This window comes from Neodiprion virginianus, chromosome 3, assembly GCF_021901495.1.
Source record: "Neodiprion virginianus isolate iyNeoVirg1 chromosome 3, iyNeoVirg1.1, whole genome shotgun sequence".
NCBI lineage: Eukaryota > Metazoa > Arthropoda > Insecta > Hymenoptera > Diprionidae > Neodiprion > Neodiprion virginianus.
Window position 1 is genome coordinate 313458 of NC_060879.1, and position 24754 is coordinate 338211.

The 24754-nt window shown below is 44.3% G+C and overlaps 2 protein-coding genes across 8 annotated transcripts in view; both read right to left on the reverse strand.

Moving 5' to 3' along the window:
• Positions 1–95: 95 nt before the first annotated feature.
• On the reverse strand, positions 96–17711 carry LOC124301622 (sine oculis-binding protein homolog B). 2 transcript variants are annotated; one of them, XM_046756928.1, is made up of 4 exons: positions 15771–17711; positions 10289–10628; positions 2480–2685; positions 96–2238 (listed from the first exon to the last, which is right to left on the reverse strand). In XM_046756928.1, the coding sequence occupies exons 1-4, from the start codon at positions 16140–16142 to the stop codon at positions 418–420; spliced, it is 2739 nt and encodes a 912-aa protein (XP_046612884.1). In that variant the 5' UTR covers positions 16143–17711; the 3' UTR covers positions 96–417. The 2 variants fall into 2 exon arrangements, with proteins under 2 accessions (XP_046612884.1, XP_046612885.1); XM_046756929.1 differs by lacking the exon at positions 15771–17711 and adding an exon at positions 11057–12137.
• LOC124301626 (monocarboxylate transporter 10) overlaps positions 1140–24754 on the reverse strand; it is a 35232-nt gene continuing 11617 nt past the window's right edge. For 4 of the 6 annotated variants that reach the window (XM_046756942.1, XM_046756941.1, XM_046756939.1 and 1 more), the window contains exons 6-9: positions 24430–24595; positions 23791–24037; positions 23499–23666; positions 22484–23066 (exon numbers count right to left, since the gene is read on the reverse strand). In XM_046756942.1, the coding sequence (XP_046612898.1) occupies positions 22672–23066; positions 23499–23666; positions 23791–24037; positions 24430–24595 (976 nt within the window). In that variant the 3' untranslated portion in view covers positions 22484–22671. Of the gene's footprint in view, positions 1250–21802; positions 22029–22483; positions 23067–23498; positions 23667–23790; positions 24038–24429; positions 24596–24754 lie in introns of those variants that run through there. The other 2 variants (XM_046756943.1, XM_046756944.1) reach the window with 2 other exon arrangements.

The window sequence follows — 24754 nt, forward strand, 5'->3', positions numbered from 1 at the left end:
TGTGTGTAGAGATGATATTATCCTGTAAGAAGGGCCATCGGCGGTTTTTGAAGGAAGACTTCCGACATATCCATAAAGAGTACACGTGAATCGTCGACTAATAGTATTTGTGCTTTTATTATCGGAACATTTTTCTTTGTCGCGTTACTTTTTGCTGCTCAAATATTTCACTTCTGACCCGTTGTTATCACACCGCGGTCCGATGTTGCAATACTACATTCAATACGTACAAGATACATCATCGTATTATAGTAGAATGGTTCAGAAACTACAGTACACATACTATTGCATATTAGCACCGTTGCCCTATGGTTATACATGGTATAGATATACATGTCTCTTTTTCAACTCATGGTTAGGGTGATAATGTCCTGCAGTTACACTGCAACAATCTTCAAGGCTCCTTAACGACTCACTCTAGACCGGGACGAACTTGTTACGTCGTTTTAGTTCAAGTTTCTCACCGTCATCCACTTCCGGGGCATCGGCGGTGTTACGCCGCCGCTTTCTCTGCACTGTTCTCGCAGTCCTCGGTGAGGTTTGCGAAAGTTGCTGCAGTGGCGATAACTGCAGCACCGCCGACTGCGGATTTTTTTCCGTCTTCGTACTGCTGCGTCCCCTCGCCCTCGTCCGAGCCATACTCGAGGGTGTTCCGATCACATTTGCGGTACATATCGTTGGGGCTAACGAGGCCGTTGAACTGGTTGAAATTACCGAACTGGTAGGCGTCGTCGTCATCGTTGTCGTCGTCGTCGTTGCCGCCGGTGTCATCGAGGCGAAATTCACGACAGTTTCAGATTGTCCCGTGCTGGTCACAGGTCGGTGCGAAAGATCTTCCGGTAAAGGGCTCTCTGTACTGTGGATCGATACCTTGTCCGCCGTGTATTCGCCGAAAAGTGGTATGGGAATCGGAATAGGAATTGGTATAGGGATGGGAATTGGTATGGGATACGGTACCAGAACGGTCACGGGTGGCAAGAGGGACGAGTTATTTGACAAGTTCGGTACCGACGAGGATTGCGGGTTTAAAGAATAAGGATGGTGGCTTGGAGGTCGCGGGATGCTCGGTTGAACCCTGACACCGGTTGCTGAATAAATATCATCATTCTGCATTTGGGGAAAGCGAAACGGCAGATGGGGTTGATGTTGAGGTAGAGGTTGAGGCTGTGGCTGCGGTGGAACTTGAGGCAGAGATTGAGACTGACGCGGAAGTATTACGGGGGACGGAATTATCCTATTAGTGATCGGACTCGGAGGCGGCAACGATTCCCGCCGAACCCAAGGCGGAGACCTTGGAACGCGTCGTGGGCGACCGTAACGTATGCTTCTGCGACCGCGTGATACAGGAGGATCGCGTATTAGTTCGTTAACGTCCTTGATATGGATCGTGCCCTCCCGAGCGCCGCGACGTTCTCCGGTGGGATCCTTGATCGCGGATTCGTAAACAGAGCTGTTAGGATCGCGAGCGAGTATGTCAGCGACGGTATGATCTCTGCCACGCTCCCGCACCGTTGGGCCAGAATTGGGGACGATCGCTGACGTTAGAGGAGGCGGAAGCAGCGGGGCGTCAACCTCTCGACGAACATTCGAATTCGGCGGTACTTCCTGCCTCGACGGCACAAGGCTGGATCCTACCAGCGACAACTCCCTTTCCCTTAGAGACTCTTTGATCGTCTCCTTGATCACTTCACGCTCGATCATGTCTCGGTCGCGTTTTCGCTCCTCGTCAGCCTCCCGTTCCTCGTCGTCGGATCGTTCTCGTCCCCGGCGTTGATTCCATTCTCCCGCGAGTGCCGTGCGTCGCGGATGTGCAGCAGGTCGCATTCTGCTTCTGGTGAACGAAACGCTCATTGGATGGCTAATGTCGCATATCCCCACGCGTCGTGCCGGTGGGCTGATACTCGTCTTAGTCATTATATCCTTGTCGTCACTGCCGCCATCCGATGGTGTTGCTTCCGTGCAAGGTTCATCAGCAACGTTCCGATCGTCATTCTCGGCATCCTCGTCATTTTCAACTACCAGCGATCCTTCTTTCGGGCTGAGTGGCGGCGACCTGCAGTCCTTCAGCCACAATTCCGGTGTTATTAAACCAGTCGAGGCACCAGCTACACCGTTTACCGAAGGAGCGCCGGTTAAACCATGCAGTTCCAAGTGAGCCTGAGTTTCTCGACAGAAGATGTTCATCTTGTACTGGTTCAGGCACTTGTCGCTGCAAAATTGCAGCTGGCTTTCTCCGTCCTGCAATTATACACACATTCACGCGCACAGATACACACATGTTAGCAAATATCACTGAAATTTACACGGTAATAAACGGTGAAGAGTAACAGCCAGTGGCTCTGCGGCTATGCCAACTTGTCGTCTTTATAATACGGCAAGGGTGGATGGCAGCGGGTTTACGCACCCGCAGACTCAATGAATGTTTAACTCGACCGTTTTCACCGGCTCTTCTCAGGTGTGTGTGATATGATGAATTCACCTGAAAATCCACGTAGCTGACGGAATGGCGAACGTGTCTGCACCAGTCGCATGTCCGGGCCCTTTTGAAAGCCGCCCGTCTGCCCGCGGCGAAACAGGCCTCGCTGCAAAACTGACCAGAGGTACTTCCGCCGCCGGAAACAGAGCCACCCCCAGGTTCCCAACTATCTCCGGTGCGTCCGCACCAAGAACAATTCGTTGGCCCGTCTGAAAACGAAATAGATATACTCACGATGACTTGGATGAACCGGGAATGCTAGCAGCCCGGAGTTTACAGCAGCATGCGGCGTGAGGTTTGGTTATACGTGATATGTGCGCGAATAAAAGAGTATACCATAGTCTTGAGTAAAACAGTAAGATCACTGCGGACGTAGTGTAAGGTATAGGTAGTTGAAAATATCATGATACAAAGTAGGATACTGACAATGATAGATAACGTAAAATGGCTCGCCGTTAAAATCAAGGTGAAATTTCGACGAGCAGGGGTGGTTATAACACAGGTCTGCAACCAAAAAACTGCACAGATTTATTATACCGTTTCTTATAAATTTTTACTCACTGAAACCGGAAAAAGTACTCAAAAAAATCCATCACGCCAGGTTTTTTCTCGTACTCGTGTTTGTAGTTTCAATTAGAGTAAAACTCCCGCTTAACTCGAAATCTGGTATCCTATTCTTGATTCTGAAAATCCTGTGCAAAGGCGATTTCTTACTTCCATTTAACATGTATTATAGTTCGAGACTCAAGAATAAATACAAACAGGCGAACAGAAAATGGAAAGCGGAAGCGTGTTCCGAGAGGAATCAATAGGAAGAAAAGATTTCATAGGCAAAAAGAGTGGGCACGGAATGTTGAGTACATTTCACGAACAAGTTGTTCGTTTAATTTTATAAGAAATATTGTTTAGATGATTGTAATGAAATGTTGGGTTTTTCGTCATTGTTATGCCTTTTTTTAAGCAAACACCTTGTATTTTGCAAGAATGCTGTACGTGACGGAGGGAAATGGAAGTCATTTTCGGATTTAGCACACTCGTTAACATAATAATTAAATTACAAAAAACATCCCACGCAACTGAAATAGAATATTTTATCGCAGACCTGTGTAATTTTCGATACCAGAATGAAACTTACATCATATAACAATCCGATCGAAAAATGAAGAACAGTCTGTGAATAACGAGCACTACATATATCGCTGGGTTCATCGAGATCGCAAGTAGCGGTGAGTCTCGGGTGCAGCAAAACAATATACAGTGAACGAACAACGGAAATTAATGAACAGAAAATATGTTGCTGTTCAGTGCGGACCACGCTTAATGCAGTTATACCATAGGTGTGCAGTAGGTATACTGCCCGTGATGCAAGAATAAACCAGTTCATGAGTATCTTCGGCAATAATTTTCAAATAACCTGCATTAATTCTGAATTTAGAAAATGATTCTTAGTTGTAATGTCCTGTCAGGTATCGCAAGAGGCGAATGGACTCAGCAGTCAGCGCCAACATCGTTGAAGGGCTAAATTCTTCCTTCCGCGACTACAAGAAAATAATTTTCAAATATTGCGACTAATTCACTTGATCGAAGCCTCGAATTAGGAGAATAACTTATACATTTGCACTAACGCCTCGAGCCAACGATAGGTGTACGGTATTAGCCTAATTACTTAGAATCTACGTATAATGTCTATAGCGTGGGGCAAACCGAGCCAAGATTTGCCGGGAGCCTGGCACGTGCAGTGCGGTGGCTGTCAGTTCCGAGAATTGTATCGCGCGCTGATCTACTTTCCATATCATTAATCACGACCCTCGCTCTGCGAACGGGCCGAAGTTTGAAATATACAACGCACAGGTCGCACCGTCATCGCCGTCATCGCTGCCATCGCCATGGGCCATCAGGCATCGGCCATCGCTTCGCTTCTGCACCGGAACGACGACATCGGTAGCCCCCGGGTAACGGCTATGACTAAAAGGCTCGAAGCCACCAATACGAACTCGAGATACCAGACTGCGCCCCGTCACCGTTACACCCGCTATCCAATCAGAATACGATCAGCCCCTTTCGATCCTCGTCTTTTATAATCCCTGTAGGTCAGCCAAGTCTTACAAACGTGAAAATGTAGACAGAGGGAGCGTCCACAAATTGCGTCGTCGAATTTTGAGGGTTTCAACCCCCCTCTTACATATTCCTATTCAAAATTTTTTTAAACTATCACAATGAAAAGAAGTACGCATGGAGCTTTCCACGTCAGACCGACCTCACCAAGAGCCTGCAGATCCGCACGAAAAAGCAAATTCCGGCCCATGATAAAAAATTCAAAAACAATTTCTTTAGTTTTTTTTTCAAATACTGAAAAAAATTCATAGCTTGGAAACCAGATCCCGGACCTTGATAAAGTTTACACAAGTTCTTGAACAGTGAGAAAGGAACATCCTCTGAAATTTTTGTCGACAAAAATTATGCCACTTTTGAGAAATCTCAAAAACTAATATTCTTTTAGCTTTTACGTACTTTCAGCCGCCTCGAAAATTTTTTGCACATGTTGACGTTGAAATTCACTCAAAACTCTAATTTTTTTTTTTACACAATCAATAGTTTTCGAGTAATACTTAATTACACTTTGGACGTTTCCGATTTCCGCACATATTATACCGAATGCTAACGTCTAAGTGTCGTCGAATAAAAATCTAAAAAAAAATCACCAACACTCTCGACAAGTAAAAGAAAGTTTTCACGATGCTTAAACAAATTCGAAGAGGGTCAGGCTTTCGGTCGGGTCGATCTGACGCGGAAAGCCCCATATGCATTACACAAAATTTATTTCATACCTGTGATTACAGGAGCCACGCTATTCCCGAGCCGCAACGCCTCAGCGAGACCGCGTTAATAGAAATATTTTTTATTTGTGAATTTCGCTTTTTCCATGTGACGTCATTATCTCTTTACCCCCCCCCCCTTCCTTTCTCGGAGTTACCTTCCGTCATAATTTGACAATCCCCCCCTCCCAGCCGACGACGTAATTTACGGGCGCTCCCAGAGGCGTATGCGACTTCATCCCTCCCGCCCCCCTGGCTGCAGCTTAAATTCTCGATTCAGAGGTATGCATCTCACGTGGGTGTTTTAAATCTCATCTGATTTGTAAACCGCGTACATGTACAACGCGGGGTTATACGTATACTAACGACAAGCCTCAAGTTTTTCGCTATAACAAGTATCACAGCCTTGGTCTCTTGCAGGGAAACCACTACCCTGCAGGTGGAAGAAGGACAGGCAAAAGTCGTCTTATATCGCGCACGGTATTATGATCAACGATATACCCACGCAGTATTATGTGCCTGTATTTATATTATATGACACGTACGGAGGTTGTAGGTCTTGCAGCGAGAAGCGTCCCTAACCCCCGCGTTGCCGCGACGCGGGCAATATTCTCACGTAATATACCTACAGCTGGGCGTGCATTACATGGCTGTTAGCTGGTAGTTGGACTGCAGGTGTAGGTGCATCCATGTGGGTATATTCTATCCCTGCCAGGTTGTACGTATTTGTACCAGGTCTGGTGTATATTTACGCATGGTTAGTACGCCGATGGTGTTCGGTTGCGGCCAGGATCGAGTTCTCGTGCCCGCCACGTGACACCCTCGCTATTGCGTCTCCGGGTGGTGCAGGTTGGTCGGGAGGATGGCGAGGGACGGTGCAGGATGGTGGATGGTGGATGGTTGATGGTTGATGGTTGATGGTTGATCCCCGGCGAAGTCTCGGTTTTCTTCCCTCGACCCAGCTAGCGAGTCCCGACCATATCTTGTATGTACGCACGTGTGTAAGTACGTACGGATTTACGTATTGAAGATTACATGTGTATGCAATACACTAATACTACTACAGCTTCGCAAATTAGGGGCAAGCCACGAGGTCGTAACATTCCTGAATGTAGTTGAATGGATCTAATTATCAAATTATAAACGCAAGCCTCTGTAAACGTGTAGCGGTGCAAAAAGCGGGAGTTAATTAAATGTCCGCGGTGTGAATGATAAATAATATACATTGAAATAACCGATCGTTTATTGGCTGTACCCAATCCTGCCGGATCCAACTGAAAGAAATACGGGCACCGTCCAATCCGATCGAACACAAACGCCAATTGTGCCCTATCGGCCCTGTAACTTGGTTCATTCTGGAATGTTTTACAGACAGATTCGAGCGGTGGTTGACTTCGATCTTATTGCCGTGCTCTTCTCCACGTGAAGTCCGTTATAGGTATTAATATAGGTATAATTCAAACTGTAGTTATTCTCGGATTTCTACACGCGTGCATACGGCACAAGCCACGCTTAAGAGTGAGCCGCATGGCGGCGGTTTGTCGGCGAAAACGGAAAATTATTTTCGGCAAATAACTGCAGCAGAGTACTTATCGCTTGGTCAGCGAGCTCGTAAGCGCTCGCAAAATGATGTCTTACAAATAATTTTCACCTTTAAAAATGACTCGACCAGACTGTCGTCGAGTTCGATAATATAATTCTGAGCGGTATTCGCTAAAGTTAACGTGCACGTTCGTGTATGCGCAGCGTACACGTACATATGCTAATAGGAGAAATGCCTGAAACAGTAGTGGATAACTAGTTAATAGCTGTACTGTGACAGTACCACGAGGAACGGGTTCGGGTGGACAAAAGGCGCCGACGAATTGACGCGGGGAATTGGACGGGGTACGATGCAGCCGTAATTATTTGACTGTGTTACAGGTACGCGACATCCGAGACTCGAACTCGACGAGACGGATAGATCGCCAATGACCTGCAGGAGAGTCGTCAACGAAACGAACCAGCCTACCGTGTACAAACACTAGACAGGCATGTAAAGGTTCGAGGGTGCGTTCATGTACACTACAGCTGGCTCACCGCACTGGTAAGCACGGTTAAAAATAATTGTGAGTTTACTAGACATTTACTGTACAAAAAAGTTGTCGACTTGCGAAATCAAGTTGCAAATTTACAAATTCGGCGCAGTGACGAATTTGCAAATTACTGTGTATTTATCTTAGATTTACCACGAAAGCTTTTGATTTTGCGAAAGTTTATAGGAAGAACGCAAAAAAAGTTATTTGAATTTACCTTAAATTGAGCGGTAAATTTATTGTACTAGTAAATTGAGCGGACCGTTAATGTATGGTGAATTCGCTGTTCCGTATCCGAATAAAACAGCCCACACGGTGTACGAAGTTCCATACTGAAATCTTTAACAGTGTAGGTATACCGCTAAACAAACAGGGTCAATCATTCCATAGTTAGGAATGGTTAACCCTGCGTATGTGCGATACCGTCGCATAGGTATAGATATATCCTTATACCGGCATCTGCGGCAAGGTGCAGTCTCGTTGCCCCGTGTATTTTCCACAACCACGTGGGATGCGTTCACATATATTCGCCGCATGTATATCTATACCTATGTTGCGCATGCTGCTGCATTTATAGGATAGAAGGGCGGCTGCTCGTTCGTCTCTGTCTCCGCAGTGAAAAGATATCCTGCGGGCAAACCGAGGAGCTAACAACAACACCGCCAAGATGATACCCGATACTTTCAGATTACGAAAATTACGGAGTCAAGCCAAGGTAATACGACCATGACGCCAATGAATGCCGAATGCCGAACGAACTGACATGTATACCTGTGACTTACACATTCGAAGTGAGATTATCAAATTGGAGGTTTAAAGACCGTCAACTAACAACCGCGACTCAAACCTTGCAGGCGAGCCTACCTCCAATTTTTTTATTTTTTTTTTTCCCGTACGTATCTGATACCGAAGCATGTGTGTAACGCGGATTTGACGAGGTAAGTAGTTTCGACCACAAACGACGCTCGCGCTGCTCGATGGAAAGCCAAATCCACACGATTGACCTAAGGTAAGTGGGCCAGTTATCGACCATGTCCCAATTATTAACCTTTTTTGATTGTATCTGTTTAATCCCTAGTTCCAAGATTACCAGAGAAAAGAAATTTTCTTAGTGCAACCCTCTAGCAATTGGTTTTAGTCATCGAGAAATTCGCAATTCTTGCCGTAAGTTTATAATTTAGAAAAATGAAAAGGTCTAAACGTGGCGATAACCGGTACGCTTGCCCTATGCGGTAAAAACTCTACTCTACGGGAGCTTAGGTCTACCTATGTCCCGTAGACGTATATCAATACTGACAACGTGCGGCTCGACGTATTCCAAACCATTCGTTCGAGCCGATCAAAATGCAACTATAATTAGAGGTACACAAGTAGACACATCACACGCCGTGATCACGTTCATTGTCCTATCCGAAAATCAGCATTATTTCGGTGCGGACCTCGGTTTCGGTGTCGGCACCTCCGAAGAATCGTGCCCATCTCGGCGGACGACGTGCACACAGAAATAGAATCGCTTTTGTAACGCGATACGCTATACACGGCCTCTCTCTCTCGCCTGGACATCCGCGGCTACCGAGAGAGCGCAATAAATACTGAACGGTACACGAGGACTCGAGATACGCGGTATACTGAGGTTCTCGGTTTCTGACCATTTCTTCAAATCGGAAACGCTAGAAGGGGATAATCTCTAGAATTCGACGACTCGAGTATATCCCGTGTAACGTATCGGTTCAAGGGGTGGAGGTCAAAACTTGGAAGGATCAGTATTTGGAATGGACAGGTGGATACATCGAAATTTCGAACATCCAAAAATCGAGAACAATTTCGAGCGAGTCATTTTTCGTTATTTTATTTTCGCATGTTTGAAATTTCGATATATCCACCCTGTCCATTCCAAATACTGACCCTTCCAACTTTTGACCCCCTCCCGGTTCAAGGTATAACAAAGCGTACAGACCTTACCGTACAACATGCGTATACCTAAACGATTTTACTACGAGTACAATACGGTAGGGGGGTCATCCTCTGAAATTTATTTAACGCGATCAATTGCCAATAGCATACCAAGGACATTGCTGTCGGTATCCGAATTATCACCCCGGCCCTGAAGCGAGTCCAGGTTGTATAATAAGGTTCTGTGCATCTTCTACGCACGTTCACGGCGGTGTGATCGTAGGGCTTTTAGATCGAAGGAGCGGTGGATGCTGTAAGGAAAAGGTAGAGGGATATTAATTGCGTATTTTATTGGTTTCGCTCGCAGGTTATACCGCAGAGGTTCGTTGTTTCCTAGAACGAAGGAAGTTGGGAAACTGCTCGAACCAAACGAGAATACATGTTGTGTGTACCAAGAACTGTCGAGGCGCGCAGCGCAACGCCACACCGAGTCATCGCCAACTTCGGTAAACTAACAATAAGTGCAATATAAATTGCCTCCCAGTTTGTTACAAGTACTGTAACGAGACGCGTACATCTACAGGTGAATGATACAGCACTCGAGATGCGTGAGGGACCATTCAAGTATTAGCTAACGATAAAACAGGGGTAGGCCATTCGGAGAAACGTTGTCAAATGTTACCCCATACTAGTAGACGTTTCAGATAAGCGTTAGCTAACGTAATGAATTCACGTTTTATTCAACATGTTAATGTGTGTTAATAATTAATATTCAATAAGGTATGTGACTATAAACGGCATTTTTGCCATTCCTGGGTAATTGAACCGACTTACCAATAAACTTTTCGGTAGGCGTTAGCTAACGTTAAAAAACATGATAGCGGGCAAAACAAGCAAACGTTACCGATCGTTGTTACGAGGGTTGGGATGCAAAAATTTGCAAAAAAAATGCATTAGCTAATACTTGAACGGCCCCTAACTATTCGTACGAGTATCGTGGCGAAGTATTACTTGTATCGAATACTTACCGGGGGTGTCGGGCGCGGTGTCGCTGCTCTCCGGCGCCCTGGGGCTCCCAGGTCCCGTCCTCAACGAGAACGGCGACGAGGTTGGCGGGGGTGGTCCAGTTTCCGCGGATCCAACTGCCCCGAGGGTCACCGAGGGTGGTGATCTCGAACGCGAATGGTGCGATCGTGGAAAGGGAACGGCAGCGAGGGCCCGCGACAGTGCACGGGGCAGGTGATGGAGATGCCGGGAGGGTGCCGGAGGTGCGAAGTGGTCCAAGTTGAGCCCCCTCGTGCAACCGCTGTCCACCTTGTCGTATCCGTACCAACCGAGGAGTTCGCTCATCGCCGTTGCTGCGTATTCCTGCGAAATTTTCGCATAAGCTTGAATGCCGGATGAAACGCCGGTCAGAGTGTTGATGGTTGAAGAAAAAATAAAAAAAAAAAAACACACGCGATACTTTGTTAACAATAGTCAGATACCATGAACAAGGTGCTACCCTGCAGATCTGTGGTTATTTGCTTCGTCTTGTCGAGGGGTCGCGTGATTTACGAAGATTCGAGCATCGAAAGTGAACTATTTTGCGATTTCGTTGTCAAGTTTTAAGGGTCTTATCAATGACTTTCGTTTTTTGATTAATTTTACCCTCTTGTACCTTGGAACGTTATTCCCACATACACTAATCTTTTTTATCGCTCTTTTAGGTTATTTACCAGTAATACAGGGGTCAAGTAACTCGGTACACCAATTTTATAAACAATACGATACAGATGCTCGATAAAAATCTATACCTGCAGAACGTGGCCAGATTTGACCGGCCGGTTGATCGCACCTCGCGGGCATGACAACGTCGATAGGAGTACACTTGACGAAAAATTTCTTCCAAATTTTTATCGATCTGGCATTTCTTATCAGCGCGATTTTTCCGCCCAGGTGTTACGGCGAGTATATGACTTGACCACCGAGTGTAACACGGCTTACACGATAGGTAGATGGATGAATATCTCGAGAAGAATCTATTCTCGAAGATGCACTGCCGCGAAGGATGATTCGTGAAAATTGATGAAAATCGCAGATGTAAATATATTTTCACGTAAAAAGAGCTGAGAAAATTGCATGTATAACGATAACAACGAGACATAATATGCACGCCGTTCGTTTCACGACTGCCGGGGATCTCCTGCCGGAGTCGCGTTACCGCGGGTGTAGCGTTACAACTCCGGGGCGCCGCGCGTGTATTATTCGGCGGAACGAATCCCTGTTCGTCTATCCCGCACAGCTGCTCCTCCTTCGTCGCCCCGCGATTCGCAAATATATCCTAGACATACACTGCGATCATAAATACAATCATCCCAGTCGCCCCATCGCCGCGTTCGGAATGAATTAGCGTTCACTGTCGTAACCAAAAATTGTCAAAGTAGATCGGGTATTCGGCGATCGCTTGTTGTCAGTATAACATATGTAGGTACAAACGCTCCCCCTACTTTATTCTTACGATTCGTGCGCACGTACTAGGTTACAGAATGCAGATGGGTTCACAGATATATCTATACATGCAAAAGCGCCGGTATATCGGACGTATGTTTATACCTACCTGTATGTATATACCTATGTACGTTCCCGAGGAGGATACTGCACAAATTACAAACGCACAGATCTCGCGTTGCCTTTGGCGTATTGAATTTCCTTGCATTCTATCGTACGCTACTGGTAAATTTTCAGCTCTCTTACGATAACCCATTATAAACATGAACACGCATAACCAGCTACCTATGCCCGTTACCGCAATAGCACGTGTGTCATGCACCCTACTAATTGACTTCGCATTCAAGTATTGTTATTATTATTGGTTTTTTTTTTTTTTGTTTCATACTTTTTACTCTCTTTCCTCGTATAGGTTGGAGTTTGAGAAATTTGTAAAAAGACGGGTCCTCGAGCAGATTATAATATAATTGAAAACACGTTTCTGTCGCAGTTAGAAATTCCGAGCTTTCATGCGTACCCGTAAAAGCTATATGTATAGTGAATAAATTTATTCAAATACAGGTAGGTACGTGAACGGACTTGTTCCCATGAGTCTCGGATAAAATACGAGGCTGGTACCTACACTTACAGCCATAAATGCGAGGGAATGCCTACCAATGCGTTATACAGGGTATAATACCTGCATCGCAAAATACCTCGGGACAAAGTAAGCTGCGATGGTAAACGGACCGCGGACGCAATGCCGTGTGACGGGACAAACAATACGCTCCCATGTTGCAAACCTAGGGTTTATCGCGATTCCTGGAACATCTCTCAAGTTCGAAAAGCACACACTGCATAGATATCTCGACGTTGACGTGGTACCAGCACGATTTCGATTGGCAAAAATGCGTTGACCCGTGGCGTGTGGGAACGGCAACCCTTGCACGATGCTTCGTCTTTTTTTCTTGACTCTTCAATATTACCGAGCCAGCTATCGTACGATAGTGGGTACGTATTTACTCGCGGTTCAAGTGCCATCGTTTCGAATTCTCCCCTGGGTCTCTGAATCACTTTCGCGAGGGCTTGGACGAAGTGTACTGTAAGTGTATACTACTGTTGACCGTTGGACAGTATTTTCCTCTTACATCTACTCGAGTCAACCAGAAAACGAGATGAGCATGAGACGAGGAAGATGAGAAACAGGCTACCGGCCTTACAGACAGGACCGACAATGAGCGGAGCTCAACTTGGACTGAAGAGTGTCAGGTTCTCATTAGAGGCAGCGTTACCCGACACCTACGTGGATACAATATGACGGATACGAAATAGGACACGGAAAACGGGAATCGGAAAACGCTTCATTGGCGTCGCTTTATCTTATGATGATATGAAACAAACCCGACCGAAAGCCAAACTGTTGCCACAATTTCAATTGCACACATCGCACGTGTGTAGCAATGCTAATTCGTGAAATGTCGGTAGAAAATATTGAAAAATTACTGAAAACTGTTAAAAAATTACAGAGCAGGAAATACAACGTTTCGTGGTTTTACAAATTTACAAAATGCGTAACATGTATAGTATCGCAACCCAACGTTATACGGTAATAATGAAATTGCGATGCGAGTTTGTTCGCGGACACAATTCTCTTCAAATTTACTATCAACATTTTTAATTAAGTCATGCGTGACTTTCGATATATTTCCTGCACCTCGGCGTAGAGTCTGCCGTCCAATAGAGCTTTCTACAGTAGTAGAGACGAAGCGATGGTCAGCCAACGCTCTATGTCATACGACCAGGGAATCGTTGTAGGTACATCGTTACATACGTACACGGAAGTATTCCGCCCAGTACTACTTTTTAATCTCTGCGCCTAACTACTTGCGGCGGTGAACTAGATTTTACCGTTGACGTAACAAAACTCAGCAGGATCCGCATCCGAAGTGCAATAATTTAGGACAAAGTGTACACGACTTTGCGAGATTTTTTCCTGCGGTCTTTTTTAAGTAATCGCGTGATTTCAGAGAGAAAAAGTGAAAACCACGCGAAGAATAGTTTCTGAAAATGCCTTGTCTCAGGAAGTTGAAAAAAATTGTACTTTCTACGAAAAGGAGATACGACCCAAAATGGACAAACCGAACCGCATAGTTACCTGCAAACATACGTGGATATAACGATAACGCATTCAGTCTGAAAACAACAGACTTCGTCTGGCTCGCAACTGCGAATTTTCCCACACCACGCAGCGCACGTTTACTACGTACAACTTAACGATACTCACTATTTCTCGCATACAAGGTATCCGAAAATGACCGGGTATTCTTTGCCATGTAAATCTTACCTCAATTATTTGTAAGCAAGTTAAGAAAAGTGTTCAATAATCTGTCTCCTTGAATCGGCGTATTGCATCATTGTATATAATATCATTGATTTTCCTCTAACAAATTTCGCATTTCTCTGCACCTTTGTACGATGTTAATAATAAATTGATGAATATCCCGAAATCCAATTTCATCCGCTTTCGGCTAGATCTCGTAGTTGAAAAAGTGTTGTTAGAATTTCAATATAGGAGTTCTACCGCAGGCCTAAATTTTTCCTACGGTATTTAAACTCTATGCGATAATTTCGGGACACGGTGTATCTTCTGCCAGCCAACTATCCCATAATAAACTTTTGCCAAACCTACAACCGCAATCGAACGCTGCATTGCGGCAAACTTCTGTTTCGTGCAACGTTCAACTTTCGCATGGGTGAAACATGAACTGCGTTTACGTGTATTAAGTACCTACGTGTTTTTGATATATAAGTATTACTATATTACATAGCAAGTGAAATTTCGAATTTGATTTTGTGACGAAAGGAGAAGGTTCGGAATATGAGGATGTTACGGGTAGGTAGGTCACTGTCTGAGGTAGAAACTGTCTCATTGTCGCGATGAGTGCTGGTACGGTGAGTATTATACCTGATACGATATGCCGGCATCATTTTCAATGCCAAGTGTAAACAAGTATAATGGCATGGTGCCTCGATAATAAGATATATAATGAGAAGTTAATTCGACTGTATCAAAATCTGTTTCTTCCTTTTGAATGGTTGCAGGAGCACCTACCGGATTCAGAATCACTCACCGTGCCGCAGTAGCTTGAGTGTAGTATAAAGCACCGTTTGAGGGTAAGAAGACAAGTGTTGCGCGGAGAATAGGTAAAAATGATTCTGATAAAACTCTCACCTGTATGTATGTATGTATGTATGTATGTATGTATGTATGTATGTATGTATGTACGCAGATACAGAATGTACAATATCAGCTGAGCACTCGGCTACCTATAAGCCATATAACCCAGCGGGTATAATGACGAGATGCGGCCGGGTGCCGCTCGTGTTTCAGCCTATTATGATTACGAATAAATCAGATGAAGGAGGGTAACCCGAGACCCCGTCTCTCCCTCCCAGATCCGCTACTCGATCTCGTATCTTCATACTGCTTGCGTGTAGGTTATAATATACGCAATTACGCACAGATTAACAGATGGCCAGGGCTACACGTAAACGTTGTCCGACGATTAAACGACAAATATATCTATACAGACGGTACATGCCGTAAGGTACGACAGCGACATGTATAACGTGTATTGCTAATGGTGATAAATATCAAACCATGTGCTTGAAAAATAAAAGATTTGAGCCGCCCCCTGTGTTATTAATTTCAGTGCCGCTAAACTATGTTTCATTGAAGTTTATGACAAACCTGCAATACATATACGTACGGCAATGTTCATCAATGCCTCGGGCTGCCGGCTATCTTGTTTGCGGTCCGAGACAAAACGCGAGTCTCGATTCTATACGAATTATGTGACAATGACTCCCAATCTCTCGCATTGTCACACAATTCGTGCAGAATCGAGACCCGCGTTTTGTTTCGGACCGCAAACAAGTTAGCCGGAAGCGCAAGGCACCAATGAACACTACTGTATGACGTATGTACCTACAGCATGTAAACGTACAATTTATACACGAAGTAACGAAAGTTGAATTCACCTTAATCTCGTCATCCGGCGCCTCTCGCTTAATCTTCCCCGTAGTAAGGGATTTCAGAAGTTCCGGTTCACCTGGGCAAGGGACGGGAATCGGTGCCGGCGTCGTCCTCAAGGGTGCCGCGAGTGCGGCCGAGACTCCAGGAGCCGAGGGTGCACGTGGCGGCGACGGGGACGGGGAGGGGGACGGGGACGCTGACGCGGATGCCGAGGACGAGGGCGAACTGGGCGACGGTGACAACGAGGGCGAGGACGGCGACGGAGAAGTGAGGACTGATCTTCTCGCCGATCGTTTCTTCCCTGCGGTCTTCCTTACGTTGCTCTCCGCGTCGTTTGTTATCCTCGTTCTTGTCGGCTGAGACCTGCTACCCATCATTCGGTACACCTCCGCCCTCGCGATTCTTGCCGCCTCCCCAAATATATCACCAAATCCGCCGGACTCGCATATGCCAAACAATTAGCACTGAAATAAACAGGCAGGTACAACTTGCGTGCCAAGGTAGATCAACGCAACACCGTGACGGTTTTTTTTTTTTAATACCATACGCGTGTGTACGATATCGTATTATTTATACTACCAGCCAGCACACGCGACTGTTGCGTGGCTCACCTGTAGCTACCGTATGTACAAATGTACAACAAATCACCGTGGGTGTCACCAACGTTCGGCTCCCTCGCAAACATTTTCAACTGACTAGATTATAAGTATACCGATTTATTCTCTCGTGCGTGCCTTTCTTAAAACGATCTACGGTGTCATCCGTGGGAACGGGCAGCCGTCAAGTAACTATTGTTATTGTATTCATTGTATGCGTGTATGTATGTACATGCCATAATACAAATTACTTTGTGATTGCGAGATATATTTACACGCGCTCGCAATTACGCTGCCTGAGATTATACGAGTACAGGTCGGAATGCTTTCGTTTCTGGTAGCGTGTTCTAATCGTGAGTAGGTACGACGTACCGTACAACATGTTCATTACCGGGTTTATTACGGTCATCGGGACAATCTGTTGCCGGCGGATATAATAAATCGGGAAGCGAATATTTATTTGGATTAGGTGAGATATCCTCTGTCGGCACAATCTGGAGAATTGTTCCGAGTCCGTTCAACGATTGATAATTTGCAACGGCATGGATCGAGATCGTTGAACGGGCTGTATAAGTGGTCTCTCGGTGTTCGGTCTTCGCACTCTGTTCACGATTATTACTGCTCAATTGCAGCTGGAGCCCGCTCCTCCTATTTCACGTACGAACACTGAGTGAACCAGAAAGCTGGCCTTGTCGAGGAAAATGACACAGCTTAGACCCGCTTATTCTTCCCAGCCGCCGTTGTGACGACTGCACTTGGGATCAACTCCACTTGCATCAAATTTACAGGTAGGTAGTTTTGAGCGGCAACGCGGATAACTCGACAAAAACTTCACCACGGTGCCTATAATTCCGAACCACAACTCCGCACTTTATCGGTTTGTCAATCTGCAACGACGAATACACGTATATTCTTACGAACGCGGTTTGACCCGTCGTTACGGAATTCGGGTAGGGGTAAATAAACGTCGGGTGGTGAGTAAAAATACGCCGGCGAAGTTTGAGAGAGATCGGCGTGAGACAGGGAGAGAGGACGAATCGGAAGGACGCGATAAGAAGGCGGACACGTAGGCGAGAGGAGGGGGGCGACCACGCGGGACGGACGGTCCTCGTGGAGGATAACGGAGGTGTGGTAGCAGGGAATAATTATTGGTAGGTAGGTGGGTAGGTACGGTGCGGAGAGTGAGGCTCGATGCACCACCTCGGGTACGGGACTGACCTCTCGGCCAACTAAATCACGCTCTTCGGATCGCGACACCGTTCGCCCGCAAGAACATAACCGGAGCTCCCTTCGCGGCGAGGGCGAGAGCGAGATCGCGGAGCCGCGTCGCGCCGCGCGTAAAAATAACCAACCCGTCGACGGAACCCGCGCCGCGCGGACTCGGACATCCTCGGAGAGGCTCGGCGTTAGTCCGGCGCTAGCGCCGCGAGCCAACCGCCCGCGTGTTCCACAGGCGCGACGACCTCAAGAGGCGAAATTCCGAGCCGATGATATAACAATTATTATACCCATGCCCGCGTCCTATTCCCGCTGCCTTCATCCCTGACTGCCGATTGCCGCCTTTTAGGTACACGCGTCTCACTGCCTACGTTACGGTTACTACAAGGGACGTGTGCGGTACGCCGCATCAGATCCTGTAGCATAGGGTAGTAGGATGTTGATAATTGCAAGACGTATACGTAGGTGTAATACGTGCGTTCACGATGAACCGCAGCGTTATCTTTGCCCGTGCATCGGGTCGATCGGACCGATGTTAATGTTGCGATCCCTTTTTCGCGATTTGTTCGTGATCCTGATATTACTGTTTAAGGAACGGTACGGTCGCAAGTTATCTCACTTATATTGTGGATCGTTGAACAATAAATGCATTTATCGTCCGCGTTTTTATTTTTCAGTTTTTTTTTTTTTTTTTTTTCTTATGGAAAAATAAACAACAAATTGCTAGAAATTTCACTAATTCCGCTAAGACAGACTTTTAAGCCAGTCCAACTACTGTATAAATTACAGCAAACTTAGATCTGGCCGTTACAGAACGCTTGTTAAAGACACTATACAACAACAGGTATCATACGCTTTGTACCAGGTATACTGGAGAAGCAACAAACGGGGTAGTAAATAAATACAGCTTGTAAACCGTATGTATAAGCTGACGATAAGTCGAAGCGAAGAATGAATCATCTCGTTGCAAACGGAACGCGAGGCACTCTCCGAGTTGGCCACTAGTCTCCCCCCCCCCCTGCTCTTTCCTTTCCAGCCCGTGCGAACGCAAACAAACCGATTACTAAATATAACCGCATGTTCCCGTTACCGTCGCACCCTCTATATATATGTTACACTAGGGTACTAAAATATACACCGGGTAGCTGCAGGCGCGATATCTGTATTTAGAGGTTCATTCGATTAGATTTTTCCTACGCCATTATGCACGGGAATGTAGCATTGGTAATCGCATAATTCTGATTCTGATAAAACAGTCTGTTATCGCTATTACAATTTTCACCATCATTATTATTATTATATTATAAAGGGGCAAGTAAAGCCTCCTAATATCAGTAGACATGTATGTACGCCAGCGTCAGAGATTTCCGTGGAAGTAGAAATGTAAAGCTTTGAAAATATAACAGCTGTAATTTTTTTTTTTTTTTTTGGCACATTGTCTACCAAGGGCGAGAAGTGTGTCTTTTTTACCCGCCTGTAGAGTTTGCAGTGCGATTCGTAGGCTTGTAAGTTCGAGCGAAGCGAGTGCGTATTGGGAACGGGAAACGAGTAATGCCAAACATCCGAGGGCAAAAAGGCCCCTGGCCCGTGGGGTGCGGTAGTATTATACATTACGTAACAAGGGGATAATCGGTTTTATTCCCGTGGTGCATGTAGGATTTTATTCGCGACTTACAGTGGCCCCTTTATTGACTTGAAACGTGGTTGCCCCTTTAGCGGAGGAAAAGTGATACTTTTTTTCCCGCAAACGCGGGGAAAAAAGAAGTTTGAGAGGGAATTGTATGCAATATTTGTCCCGCTTTTCAGGTCAATGAAGTAGCTATTACAGCTGAGTCGGGATAAAAGTCCTTTACCACCCATCCGGGACAAAATGACGATATTGATTACCCGCCGATTGCAGAACGGTTCCTTTTGTCCCGGATTTGAGTTAAAAAAAAAAAACATTCAACAGTATCCCAATAGTCTAAAAACATTTCAGGATATTCCGTTGGCGTTATGCACATAAACCAAATAGCCAAACTAATTATATGCATTATACCATACGCAAGCACATATAGTATAGATATATTATACTCTTCTTCATTCATCTGGATAACGAAAACGTGGTAGACACATATATTTATTGCTGGATAGTAAAAATACATTATTTTAAACTCCACTTTTCACCCGTAAGCAAATTGTCACGTATATTACGTATAAACCTATAATAAGTAGAGTTTGATATGCAGGTGTATAACACAATTCAAACTTTGACATAATTCAACAAACCATGAGGATGAAAATAAGAATAACAACAATTGTAACAACAACCGCGACAACAACAGCAACGATAAGAACAACAATAACGACGACAGAGATGACGAAAATAATGACACCGATAATAACAACAATAATGAAAACTATTATAACGACAGCAACCACAATATGATAAGCGATTGGAATGATATGTATAGCATATACTATCTAGATATGTACACAATTTCAATGTATACCACAGCTTAAGTACTTTTCGATTAATCGCAGGGCTGAAGCGCAAAATACGCTTGTAAAAAAGAGAAAGAACAAAAGTATAACGCGATTCAGCGTGATCCACGAAAATGATGTATTATACGTAGTTCCGCCTCACGTATGTACAGAATATTTCTATTGTCTCGACACAGATACTCAGTAGCAAATGTTGTTTTTTGGAGGTAAGGGAAGTAATAAATTATTCACAGTAGAAATAATGATTACGACTCGCCGTCGGAACTGTCGTTGGTTTCACATGATATACTGCACAGTTTCATTGTAAGTATGTTATTTGTACATAATATTATGCAGTTGCGATTATTATTACTTTAATCTATGAATTTGCAGATAAACGATGACCCGATAGTCTAAAAGCATTTCAGGATACTCTGGTGTGCGTTATGCACATAAACCAAATAGTCACTACTAATTATTACATTAATTATCTATCACCTGTATGATTAACATTATCGTCGTTATCGTTACCCTCGGTATTAGGTACTATTTTAAATGCCATCGCTATTACGTTACGTAACACATGTTGCACTTTGCGCATTGGAGTGGTCCTTAAAAAAGACATTTTTGAATTTCTACTGTTTCATCCCCCACATTGGCTCCAAATAATTCAAAAATAATTCCTTAAATTTTTCAGATTTTTATCGCAACTTCAAACTCGTGCCGCCAGAGGGTTGTTTTCCCCGTTTAATCCGTTTCAAGGGACCAGTAAATCTACTAAACGAATTTCGATGAAATTTGATACAGGGGGGGGGGGGGGGGGTTGCTCGGGTCGCTAATTACGAATCTGGACTCGAGATTTCGAAATTAAAAATGGCGTATCCAATGTGGCGGACAAACATCCCAAGCTCACTTGATATTGCCATATTGGATCCACTATTTTGACTTTTTAAATTTCGGGTCCAGATTCGTAATCAGCAATCCAAGCAAACCCCCCTGTATCGAATTTCTTTGAAATCTGTTTGGTAGATTTACCGTACACTTGAAAAGAGTTAAATGGGGAAGGTCGATTTGGGGGGTGAGACAATCAAAATTCAAAGATAACCGTTTTAAGGACCACCCTGAATCGCGCATATTATCATTAGATAAAAATCCATAAATGCACTTTCAATATCGGCAGTTACGCCTTGTTGTACTGTTTAATAAATGTTAAATGCAGTAATTCAACAAATTTTATAATTTCAATATTTTAACTTGTATATATAACTTGCATATGTTTTTTTTTCCAATCAGAAAACCATCTTCACAGCAATCAATTGGGTATAAAAAATAATGGTAACAATCATGTAATCATCCTGTTGCTCGGTAGTTACGCTAATTGTTACCCAACGATTAACTATCCATCTGTACTTTCAAGATTGCAAGTTGCACACCTTGACAATTCGTAAGTCTTGCATCGATCAAGCATAGGCAATGAATCATCGAGAGTAAAATTTACTTTCCGATTCGCACCATAGACGGGCTGGCGCTTTGTTCAGTCAGCGAACCGATCAGTCTGACCAAATCATTGGTTGCGGAGTGCAGACTAAAAACTAACCGAAATTCTCATATTATTTCGCATTTTCAAAGCTCCGTCTGATCACCTATAAAACCTTTTCTACCTATCTTGTCTATCTACCATTAGTATGCTCTAATGTTCGTAGAGGGATTTTGTACTTGTTACAACTATCGCCAAACGGCATAAATCATCTTCCATTTTCAAATTCTCTCTCCCGTACATATTAAGCACATCCCGATAGTATATAGATCTCCCATCCTGCTTCTATCGTTTAATGATAGGCGTTTAAACATCATTTACTAATTACAAGCTAACTAATCTAACTCTGTAAGAGGGACGAAACAAGATTGAAATCGGTAGTTTCTTCATGAATTACGGAGATTTTGCAGCTTCGCCATTTCTGCTCATATCTTGAAGCTCCTTTCCTTCTGTAATCAAAATAAATTTACGATTCACCTCAAAATGAAGTAGCCAAAATTTCATGTTTTGTTTACTACTCATTATTCATTAAAAACCAGTGCATCTTTTCACCTAGGGCAATTTCAATGCCTGCTCGATAGACGTAAAAATTAGATTAGAAAAACAGATTTTCAGATACAAGCACATGTACGTAAAGGCTTAACTAATTTCTGAACTTGGGAATTTCTTTCCACGCGGTAGAACGGTTAGCCTTATTGTTAAAAAGAAGTTACCAGCTGTATGAAGAATCGAAAGCCGAATAAAGACATTTCAAGAGGTAAGCTGCAACACGGGCAAAAACACACGTATATGCATAAACGTATTATGCAAACACGCCGCACGTCTACAGACATATGTACAATAATACGAGTGAATACGTAGAAAAAAGTTTATATGGGGAAAAAAGGGCAAGTAGTTATAAAAATACAAATAAAGCAGTTTATTTACATAAGGTAGAAAAACAAGTAGAGAATATCAATACGTTTGTCAGCGTCTATTCGTATGGAGTGCGCACTTTATAAGATTCATTCGGCAGGATCTTCTTTCCTGAAAGGACTGTCACAGTAGCGAAATTCTGAGTGTTTACAAAAGAAGCGAAGTTATCCCAAATTTCTAGAACTCCCGCTGACACAAACTATTTTCCGAATAATGCCAGTCGCGGTAATCGTCACGATAGTCATGTAAAGACCAATTCCACTTCGCGCCCTTATTGCTACACGATGTAGACGTTGTACAGAGAAGTAGGGGTTCACTTTCCGAATATCGTGCAATATCGTGCGGCACAAGTTGACAGCCTCGTCGCGGACGATCGGGTGTCAATGAGGTTGTTTTATGCATGTTCTGCCGCTTGCAATTGCGGTAGAAGTAGTAGTAGCGGTCATAGCGATACGACGAGCACCTCCTAACACTATCGTCGATCCGTTTCCCAAACTCATCGCCAATGTGGTTAGTTTGGCAGCTCCAGGGTTCTTCCCTAGCTCCGCCCAGGCCCAACTTTATTCCGTTTCCTGCGAAGGTATCAAGTGAACCACCGCAACAAATTCACGTCCTGGCCTGGACCGCTCGACTTTAGCGGAGGGACAGATAAATCCGTACAGGTACGTTACCCACCCCAGTTTACACCGTAAATTACAGATTTTCTAGTATTCACTTTTGCCCACGACTTGAGTTGTAGCGTTTCTAACGAATTTTGTTTAACATTCGTCACGAAGGTGGACGTGCAGACACGTTTTCAATACCAGCTGTTAGAACCATTCGCAAACATGAGCTAATCTAGCAGCCCCCATAAGCACATAAAGTGTATACTTCATGCGTAAACCATGTAAATACCATATAGAAGAAATGGTAAAGGGATAAATGATAGTATTGAGCATAGCGATATGAAAAAGACAGCGAGAAGGTAAACTCCGCATGCCATGAGAGTAATAGGTTCCACTAACCGTTTTGCCAAGCGGGTTGTGCCAAGGGCTGATGCAAGCATTCGGATGGTTCAGTTTCGTCTTTCCCACAGCCGGTCGTGTTATCGTCGACGAACCTCACCAAGAACATTACAATCGCACCAACGATCGGAGGAACGCCAGCCAAAATGAATGCCAAGGTGTATGAGCCTAAAAGGTCAGTAGCATAATCAGCCGGTACTGATACGATAATACCATTATACCCAGAATTTATAATATGTCCGGTACATCCGCTATCTGAATGTTTGAATCAAATAAAATTAAATTTACTCACCTTGGGAATCGAACAAATATCCGGCGATCGGTGGCCCAACAGTCAGCGGTACAGAGCACATTCCCAGCAAAAATCCAATTGCCTGACTAGCGTCCTTTTGACCGCATATATCGAATGCAATTGGACCCAGAAGAGAAATGAAGCACCCGTCAACCAGCCCCATTCCAAGAGAAATTACTAGCAGTAGGTTGAAGGAATTGGTCACAGGTAACAGCATTGTCAGGAGACCAATGGTGACGAACGAAATCTAAGAATAAAAATGATTCTTACCCCTGAAATATTCGGTCGAAAGGGAGGTGATACTTTCATGAATTTATTGGTCTTCTATCTAAAGTTAATGCGGGCAGAGGACAACTGAGAAGAAACCTCTAACAATAAGCTCAATCCAGATCAATCCTTCGTCAGGCAAAACAATTGTCATTTTTATCATAGAGGAAGGTGAGGCTAAGTCTGGGACTTGAAATTTTTCGGGGAGCAGACTTTTATTATTTCTAGTAAAGAGCCGCAAAATTCGGTCTTGTCTTACTCGGCTTCCCAAGAAAATGCCAATTATTCATTTTTTCTTTTTTAAGGCGGCTGGTTTGTAACCACCTTCCTCTGTTAAACCGATGTGTAGAATATATCACTGTGAGCACATACCTGTTGCAAAAGTATACGGTTCACACGTGGCAAATCGGCTACGAATCCGAACAGAAGGCGCCCCACTCCAGACGTGATAGCGATGCACATTACGGGCAACTTTTCGTCGTGTCCAGCAAAATTTTTCTTCACGAACGCACCAATGTGAACGTATGGCACAAAGTATCTGCAGAGTCGACAATAATTAACGATCTTTATTACATTATCTTCAATATTCGAATAAATTACGCAGATGTAGATGATGCACAAGGATCTTGGTTCAAGCATAACAGACACGTGCGTAGCGCTCTGCTGTTTCATGGATCTACAACTACTACATGACAGA

Bases quoted from the DNA above. Each gene is read 5' to 3' on its own strand.
- LOC124301622 (XM_046756928.1), bottom strand. From the start codon at position 16,142: ATGATGGGTAGCAGGTCTCAGCCGACAAGAACGAGGATAACAAACGAC. The intron at 10,629-15,770 runs GTGAATTCAACT...AAAATTTCGCAG, and splicing joins CGCCGGATGACGAGATTAAG to GAATACGCAGCAACGGCGAT. The intron at 2,686-10,288 runs GTAAGTATTCGA...TTTCGTTTTCAG, and splicing joins CACCGCGCCCGACACCCCCG to ACGGGCCAACGAATTGTTCT.